The sequence below is a fragment of the Mobula hypostoma genome, chromosome 2, assembly GCF_963921235.1.
Source record: "Mobula hypostoma chromosome 2, sMobHyp1.1, whole genome shotgun sequence".
Classification (NCBI taxonomy): Eukaryota; Metazoa; Chordata; class Chondrichthyes; order Myliobatiformes; family Myliobatidae; genus Mobula; species Mobula hypostoma.
This window is the reverse complement of record NC_086098.1, coordinates 203,708,681-203,718,653: the sequence shown is the minus strand read 5'-3', so window position 1 is coordinate 203,718,653 and position 9,973 is coordinate 203,708,681. Positions and strand designations below refer to the sequence as shown.

General features: G+C 45.8%; 1 protein-coding gene across 1 annotated transcript; it reads right to left on the bottom strand.

The window, feature by feature from the left end:
* Nucleotides 1-3,058: 3,058 nt before the first annotated feature.
* si:dkey-78k11.9 (P2Y purinoceptor 1) lies at nt 3,059-4,111 on the bottom strand. Its single transcript, XM_063069521.1, has one exon. It carries the CDS (start codon nt 4,109-4,111, stop codon nt 3,059-3,061), a length of 1,053 nt encoding a protein of 350 aa, XP_062925591.1.
* Between the last annotated feature and the right edge of the window lie 5,862 nt (nt 4,112-9,973).

Genomic DNA, 9,973 nt, shown 5'->3' with positions numbered 1-9,973 from the left:
GGGAAATTTACTTCCATTATGGGTTAGCATTTTCCCTACAAATGGATTTCACTCTAAAATTCATAAATTGGGTTGTGTTATTTTTTGAGCAAGTTCTTATATGTGAAACTTAAGTATTTTTAAGTGAAAAATAATGTTTATAGAAGATGAACATGGAGGAAGTGTGACCAGCTTCCTAATTTAGGAGAGTATGGCTTGAGATGCGTGAATAGCCAGATAAAAAGAAGATACAAACATTACATTTGCGACTTTTTTCAGGCTCTTGATCTCCTCACCAACTTTCAACTTCCTAGCCCTGACTACCTCATTTTCACCATGGATGTCCAGTCCCTATGTACTTCTATCCCCATCAAGAAGGCCTTAAAGCTCTCAGCTTCTTTCTCAATAAGTGAACTCAAGTTTATTGTCGTTTAACTATATACATGTATATAGTCAAATGAGACAATGTCTCTCCAAATCAGGGTGTAAAGAACTGTGGTATACATAACACATAATAATTTATGTAAGTAAGGATGAAATCTACAGATAGATTGCACATAAATAAACTTAAGTGCATATATTAAATATTGTAAAGTAGAGAACAGATTAACCAGTGACACTTTGAATGTGATGTGGCGTGGAGTTCAGAACTCTAATGACCTGAGGGAAGGAACTGTTCCCCATCCTAACTATTCTTGTTTTTATGCCTTGCAGTCTCCCACCCGAAGGTAAAAAGTCATAGAGGATGCTGGATAGCTGTTATCCTTAATAATACTCAGGACCTTTCGCAGGCAGCACTCTTGATAATTATCATGTCCCCAGTGGTAGAGATACACCTATGATCCTCTCGGCGGTTCTCATCGTCCTTTGTAGGCACTTCTGGTCCAATGCTCGGTTGTTCCCATACCAGTTCCCCTCTACTACCACCCTCCCTCGTCTGGCAGAATTATATTTCACCCTCAACAACTTTTCCTTTGGCTCCTCCCACATTCTCCCGACTGGAAGGGTAGCCATGGGCATCCACATGAACCCCAGCTATGTCTGCCTTTTTAATGGCTACATGGAACAGTTCATGTTCCAAACCTTCCCCGGCAATGCTCAACTCTTTCTCTGCTACGTAGACTACTGAATGTTGCTGCTTCACGCTCCCACGCCGTGCTCGTCCATTTCATCAACTTTGCCTCCAACTTCCACCTTGCCCTTAAATTCATTTGGTTCTTTTCTGACACCTCCCTCCTTTTTCTCTGGAGACATACTGTTTGTTAACCGACAGCTTTTATATACCTCCCGATTACCACGATTGCCTCGACTATACCTCTTCCCACCCTGTCTCTTGTAAAAACGCTATACTATACCCTTTTCTCAGTCCTTTCGTCTTGCCGCATCTGGTCCCAGGATGCAGCTTTTCTTTCCAGTACATCAGAGATACCCTTTTTCAAAGAACGGGGGTTCCCTTCCTCCACCATTGATACTGCCCTCACCCGCATCTCATCCATTTCCCGAACATCAGAGCTCACCACATCTTCCCGCCACCTTCACAGTGATACAGTTAATCTTATCCTTCCCCACCAGCCCATGAATTTCTGCTTCCAACCACACCATTCTCCGTTGTTTCCGCCATCTCCAAAGGGATCCTACCACCAAACATGCCTCCCCACCCCCTCTCTCCGATTTCTGCAGGAATCGCTCCCGCCGTGATTCCCTTCTCCATTCGTCCACCCCCCCCCCATTAATCTCCCTCCCAGCACCTATCCGTACAGGTGGACAAAGTGCTACACCTGCCCACTCACCTCCATTCAGGGCCCCAAACAGTCCTTCCAGCTGAATGAAGCAACACTTCAGCTGCGAATCTGCTCGCGTCATTTATTGTGTCCGGTGCTCCCAATGCTGCATCCTCTATATTGGAGAGTCCCGCCGTAAATTGCAGAGCCGCTTCGTCCAACACCTCCGCGCCATCCACCAAAAGCGATGGCCAAATATTTTAGTTTCGATTCCTACTCTCATTCTGACATGTCGGTCAATGGCCTCCTCTTGTGCCACGGTGAGGCCACCCTCATGGTGAAGGAGCAACACCTTATATTTATTTCCTCTGGGTAGCCTACAACCTGATGTCATGAACATCGATTTCTCATTCCTGTAAAAAAAAGTTTCCCTCCCCTCTTTTTCCATTCTCTACTCTGGTGTCTTACCTCTTCTCACCTACCTCTTACCTCTCATCTCCCCTGGGTCCCTTCTTTCTATGGCCCGCTCTCCTCTCATGTCAGATTCCTTCTTCTCCAGCCCTTTTCCTTTCCTACCACCTTCTAGCTATCCTCGTCCCCGCTCCCCACCCACCCCACCTTTTTATTCTAGCGTCTTCCCCCGCCTCTCCAGTCCCGAAGAAGGGTCTCGACCCGAAACGTCGACAGTTTATTCATTTCCATAGATGCTGTCTGACTTGCTGTGATCCTCCAGCAATTTGTATGTGTGTGTGTGTGTGTGTGTGTGTGTGTTGCTTTGGATTTCTAGGATCTGCAGAATCTCTTGTGTTTTTATGGTTCCTTAGGTCTGGAATACTTTTAAATGTTAATGGTCAGATTTCACGGACAAATACTGGCCGATCCTTAATTTCATACTATCCATGATCACAGGAAACTGTTTGAATCCATCCTGTTTGTGCTCCACTGGAGATCTTTTGTAATACAATTTGGATTGTCCTGACATGCTATATTTTCCCACAAACAACCTAACCCATAACCTGTTGCAAAATAGTTCTTGGGAGTCTGGACTTGGGATCAAAGGGAACCATAACAAGCAATGGCAGGTTTCTCCAACTGGTCACACGCAAGAATCCTTATTTACAGATAGAGGGTCTAAAGTGGGTCGCGGAAGTATTTAATTCGATTGGAAATCTTGCAGATTGTTAACTACAAGAAAGGAAGATGCGATCAAAGGAGATTTTGCTGCTCTTTAAATGCAGAATACAAAATCTAGTCTTTTTTAATGTCAAACATTGCGATGAATTATTTTCATTTGCATTATTCAATAACACGACTTTCTTGGATACACAGCCGTGATTCGTGAACGATATTAAATGGCTTTACACGACTGTTTCGTTCGGAGTTGGTGTTTTACGGTTAAACAAATTTCTTTGCGAAACTGAAGATTGGCCTCTTCTGACCAAAAGACTACGCACCTGAACACTGAAAGTTCTCGTTTGATTCACCATGCCACCCCTGGATACGAAATAAATGAATGGGTCAATGCAGCTGTTCAAACTGGTCAGCCCCCTGGTAATCTGATAGAACAAGTAAACCGATTTGGTATTTCCAGCACAGAGACCTTTCCATTGAGAATGCCTGGACATTAAATTGAGATATCGTAAAACGTGATAAGGGGCAAAACAAACCGAAAATAAAAGCATAATAATGATCGCAAGATTCCGGGATCGTTCCTTCGCGCCGGTACCTAGGCTGCGTTTTTTGCTGAGCACCACAGCGATTTGACAGTAACATCCTACGATAAGGAGGAAAGGGATCAAAAACCCAGTCACAGAAATAACCCTAACATACAATAGATACGAGGTTATTTCCTCGTTACTTGTAGTATCGTAGCACTTTGAACCATTGACATTTGTCTTGGTAAAATATAAATCCACCTGGGTTTGAATCAGAACGAGCCCCCAGACCAGAAGACTGATGAGTGCTGAGTGACGCGTCTTCCATCTGCCCAACATCTTCATGGGATGCACGATGCCCAGGTAACGCTGTACACTGATGCAAGTGAGGAATCCGATGCTGCCGTACAAGTTCAGGTGGAAAACGAGCCTGCTTATTCGGCAAACATATTTCCCAAAAATCCACCGACTGTGGCTGGCATAATACACCATAAAGAACGGCAGGGTGATGACATACAGAAGGTCCGCGAGAGCCAGGTTAAACACGAACAAATTCCCGCGGGCCCATTTCCTCCGCCTCAAACACAAACAGACCAGCACCAAGGAATTCATGAAGAAACCCACCAGGAACACAATAGCGTATGTAACTGAGAGGAAAATGTACTGAAAGGTCCTATTGATTTCACATGCGGCGGTATGGTTCGGAGGCATGAAGTCAGGTGCCAACGAAACTGCGATCAAAGGGCTCACCTCCATCATTAGGTCTGACACACACCTTCTAGGTCAGAAGCCACCGCCCCATTAACACTTTCGAATCGGCTGTCCCACGAACCAAATGAAAACAAACTTTTAAATCAGAGAAAACCAGAAGTGAAGCGCCATTCACCAGATGCGTTAATACGCTAAGGCTCAGAACGTAGGAGTGGTGGGCAAGTCATATCTTGTATTAAAGTGTTAAAGCCACACCTTATTTCCGAAAACGTGCAGGATCTTGTTACGGAAACATGAACATGCTAAAAGGTACTTAATCCCTTATGATCACAAATGCCACCGTACATTTAAGGCGCCGAATCTGGGGTCGCCAACCGGAATCGGCACCCACAAGTTGCTCACAGTGGGGATGTGGAAAACTTGCTCTGTCTGAGGAGTGTCAGAATATTTAATAGCTCAAGGGACGCAGGCTCGAAGACTTCAGGAACCCCTTTCCCAGTTTTCAAGATCTTACATCCTGGTGCATTTGAGAACTATTACAAAGTCTTTATTTAAAATATATATTAAAATAAAATAATTATACATAAATAATTAAACATTTTACTTATAAAATATAAGAAAATGGAGAATCTCTTTCGCCGATATCCAGTTCTCCCGCATCCCCATTGAAATCAATGCGGTGTTTGATCCTATTGCAGGATTTGAAGGCTGGTGAGCAGGAATCTTCAGCATGCCACGCACTCAACTTTGGTACTGCCCCTATTTGACAACCCAAGCGCAAGAATCCAGGCTTGCTTACGTGTAAACAGCTAAATCTGGGACAGTTGACAATTAAGGAAATGCCGGGTTTTTTTTTCCGGAAGAAAATACCATAACGAAAAGTGATGAGTGTAAAACAGAGCGCCACGGTAGCAAACCGGTTAGCGCGACGCCATTACAGCTCAGGGTGTTTTGGAGCTCAAGTCTGGCGCTGTTGTTGTTCGGGCATCTCCCGTGGAACGTGCGGGTATCCCCGGGTGCTCCGGTTTCCTCCCACACAGTCCGACGACCTACCGTGTAGGTTAATTGATCATTGTAAATTGTCCCGTGATTCGGTTAGGGTTACTCGGAGTTGTGATGATTGGGTGGCCTAGCTCGAAAGGACCTACTCCACGCTGTATCGCTAAATAAGATACAATAAATAAAAATGATTGGCGTTTCCCTTACAGGAAAAAAAGACAGCTTGGCGCCTGCTATTTTGAAACTGTTTTGCCATTCAGAGCTTCTTGACACTATCACTAATTCAATAATCCACGCAAAAATGGCGCCAAAAAGCCAGAATCATCCACTTGGCACTTTTCCATTTAGTCTCTGGAGATGCAATACAGGACCTTTCACTTCTTTCCTTTTCACCATCTTGGGATCCAGAAATTATTTCCTGGTGTAACAGCAATGCATTCAAACTGCTTCCAGTGCTCATTCTGTAGCTTTCTCTATATTAGAGAACCCAAATTCAGAGTGGATGACCATGACTATTTTGCAAACACACTTTGGTCACTCCACAGGCGTGATTCCAGTTCCCTATCCTGTTTACACCGAGCTCAATGGAACAGACTATATAGTGTCAGAGGTATTTATGTGTCCTCCTGCAATGTTCCATTGCAATGTAAATTGGAGGAAGAAAATATCACTTTGCATCTGGGCGTGTTTCAGTTTTTGGAGATCAATATCAAACTTAGCAAATTCAGCAACACATTTTTTTTTCTGTACCAGAACTGGTCAATTCAGCTGTAAGGAACACACACACACAAAATGCTGGAGGAACTCAGCAGGCCAGACAGGGAAAGAGTAAACAGTCGACATTTCAGGCCGAGACCCTTCATCCCAACTGTAAAGAAAGAGGAGAAGTCAGACTAAGATGTTGGGGGGGAGGGGAGAAAAAAGTAAAAGGTGGTAGGTGATAGGTGAAACTGGGAGAGGGGGAGGGGTGAAGTAAAGTGGCGAGAAGTTGATTGGTGAAACAGGTAAAGGGATGAAGAAAAGGGAATCTGATATTGAAGAACAGAGGACTTTTAACATCGTAAATCAACGAGTTGTTTGTTATGTCTCCCCTCTCACTGTGAAATAGCGACATCTCTTTTTCCCTTATGAGAGAGAGAGAGAGAGAGCCTGTGGTATGTCGAATTACCGGGTGAACAAGTAGTCTTTGGAGTTCTGCAAGTCTGTGTCTTTATTGTTGCTTTGCTGCATTCTTTAGTGCTTGGTGGGAAGCGCTGATTTTTTTTGCTGGTGGGGGAGGGGGGATCATTGCTTTGCTGCTGCTTACGAGTAGGAGGGGGGAGCTGGGGTGCTTTGGGGTCCTAACGTTTAACTGTCATTCATTCTTTGGAGTACTCCTCTGTTTTTGTGGATGGTTGCGAAGAAAAAGAATTTCAGGATGTATGTTGTATACATTTCTCTGACATCAAATGTACCTTTGAAACCTTTGAAGACCATGGAAGAAAGGGAAGGAGGAGGAGCTCCAGAGAGCGGTGATGGGCAGATAAGGAGATAAAGTGAGAAAGGGAAACAGAATTAGGAAATGGTGAAGGATGGGGGGGGGGCAATTATTGGAAGTTAGAGAAGTTGATGCTCATACCATCAGGTTTGAGGCTACCCAGAGAGAATATAAGGTGTTGCTCCTCCAACCTGAGAGTGGCCTTATTGCAGCAGTAGAGGAGGCCATGCACCGATACATTGGAATGGGAATGGGAAGTAGAATTGAAATAGGTAGCTTCCTGCTCGGTGAAGCGGTCTCCCAATCTACGTCAGGTCTCAGCACTATAGGGGAGGTCACACCGGGAGCACCGGATACAGATCACCCCAACAGACTCACAGGTGAAGTGCCACCTCACCTAGAAGGATTGTTTGGGGCTCTGAATGGTAGTGAGGGAAGAAGTGTAGGAGCAGGTGTGGTGCTTGTTGTTCTGTAAGGATAAGTACCCGGGGGAGATCAGTGGGGAGGGAGGTGTGGACAAGGGAGTGAAACCTGTGGAAAACAGGAAGTGTGGGGAAGGGAAAAACATGGTTTGTGGTGGGATTCCATTGGAGATGGTGGAGGTTGCAGAGAATTATGTGCTGGACGCAGAGGATAGTGGGTGGTAGGTGAGGACGAGAGGAACCCTATCCCTGGTGTGACAGTGGGAGGATGCAGTGAGGGCTGACAATGACAAGGTTGGAAGAGGTATAGTCCAGGTAGTTGTAAGAATCAGTGAGTTTATAAAAGATATCAGTAGATAGACTAACTTCACAGATGGAGACTGAGAGATTCTGTTGACACTGTTTTATCCCCCTGGTTCAGTTCCTTCCTATCTAAATCCATGACAATTGTGACGGGAATACACATAGATAAGATGTTAGCTGTCCTGTGTGATCAGCAGTTGGTCTGCCACCTGTCTTCAAGAGAGAGATAAGGAACACAATGATACAGCATTTGGAGATGTGTAATGAAGGGACGGGAGAGAGAGAGCTGTCTGGAGCGGCTCCCCCTTTGAACCCTGAACTGTTTGAAGTGATAGACAGGCGATACCCCAGCAGGGGGATAAAAAGGGACCGGTTCGCTAAGGCAGCACACACGACACCCGAGGTAACGAGACCCTGGAAGCGGTGCGCCTCTCACGAGTCGGTGGGAAGTATCGGACAACGCACAGGGTGGAAAGGTACGATCAGCGGGAACCTGGTGTGTGTCCGCCCTTGCTTGGGTGCCGGGTTCACTGCAGAGGATCGACCACATCTGGAGGAGGGGTCACAGTCGGTGACCTCAGGTGACATCACCAAGGACCTGCCCAAAAGCTGCTTGTGAGCAATTATCGCCGGTCTGTGAGTGGAAGCCGTTTCTGAATGATCAGTCGTTCCCGTTCTCTCTCTCTCTCTCTCTCTGCCCCCACGTTGTCCATCGCCATGGCAACGATTACTGCGAACTGAACTAAATTGGACTGAACTTTTGTGTCACTTTGAAATTTGGTCATTTACCCCTAGACAACGATAGAGCTTGATTGATGCTGTTATCTTAATTCTGTGCACATGTGTGTTTATCATTGCTGAACTGTTGCATTTATTATCCTTTCGATTACTGTGTTGCTTGTTTCTTTAATAAAACTTTCTTAGTTCTAGTAATCCAGACTCCAACTGAGTGATCCATTTCTGCTGGTTTGGCAACCCAGTTACGAGGTACGTAACACAATCCACACACTCTGGATGTTTTCAATGACTTCAAGTCCCTATACACCTCTGTCCCCCATCAGGAGGACATTAAAGCTCTCCATTTCTTTCTGGACAACAGACCCAACCAGTTGCCTTCCAACACCACTCTCATCCATCTGGTGGAACTAGTCCTTGCCCTCAATAATTTCTCTTTGGCTCCTCCTACTTCCTTCAAATCAAAGTTGTAGCCATGGGCACTCACATGGGTCTCAGCTAAGCCTGCCTTTTTGTTGGCTACGTGGAACAGTCCATGTTCCAAACCTACACTGGTATCGCTTCCCAACTCTTCCTATGCTACATTGACAACTGCATTGGTGCTGCTTCCCGCACCCTCGTGGAGCTTGTTAACTTCATCAACTTTGCCTTCAATTTCCATCCTGCCCTCAATTTTATTTGGTCCATTTCCAAGACCTACCTCCCCATTCTTGATCTCTCTGTCTCCATCTCTGGAGACAGTCTATCTACTGATACCTTTTACAAAAAACATTGTTTCTTTCCACCCTGTCACTTGTAAAATGCCAGCCCCTTCTCTCAATTCTTCCATCTCCACTGCATCTGCTCCCAGGGTGAGGCCAGTCATTCCAGAACTACTGAGATGTCCTCCTTCTTCAAAGAAAGGGGCTTCTCTTCCTCTACCATCAACACTATCCTCACCTGCATCTCTTCCATTTCACGCACACCTGCCCTCACCCCATCTTCCCGCTGCCACACCAAGGAAAGGGGTCCTCTTGTCCTCACTTACCACTACACTAGCCTCTGTGTCCAGCACATAATTCTTCGCAACTTCCACCGTCTCATCCAGGATTCCACCACCAAGAACATCTTGCCCTCTCCCTACTTTCCACTTTCCGCAGGTATTGCACCCTACCCGACCCCCTTGTCCACAGGTCCCTCGCCACTGATCTCCCTCCAGGTACTTATCCTTGCAAGTGCAATGAGTGCCACACCTGTCACTACACCTCCTCCCTCTCTACCATTCAAGGACCCAAACAGTCCTTTCAGATGAGGCGACACTCCACCTGTGAAGCTGTTGGGGTGATCTACTGTATCTGTTACTCTAAGTGTGGCTTACGGTATATCAGTGAGACCCGACGTAGATTGGGAGACTGCTTTGCCGAAAACCTACATTCCATCTGCCACTAAAAGCAGGATCTCCAGTAGCCACCCATTTTAATTTTACTTCCCATTCCCTTTCCGACATGTCAGTCCATGACCTTCTCTACTGCTGTGATGAGACAACACTCAGGTTGGAGGAGAAAAACCATATATTCCACCTAGGTAGCCGCCAACCTGATTGCACGATTACTGATTTCTCTGACTTCCAATAATTGCCCCCACCCTTCTCCTTCACCATTCCCCATTCCTGTTTCCCTCTCTCACCTCATCTCCTTACCTGCCCATCAAGCCCCTCTGGTGCTCCACCTCCATCCCTTTTGTCCACAGTCTTCTATCCTTTCCTATCAGATTCCCCCTTCTCTAGTTCTTTATCTCTTTCACCAATCACTTCCCAGCTCTTTACTTCATCCCTCTGCCTTATCCTGACTTCTCCTCTTTCTTTCCAGTCCTGATGAAATGTCTCGTCCCAAAATGCCGACTGTTTACACTTTCCCATTGATGCTGCCTGGCCTGCCGAGTTCCTCCAGCATGTTGTGTGTGTTGCTCTGTATTTCCAGCATCTTCAGACTT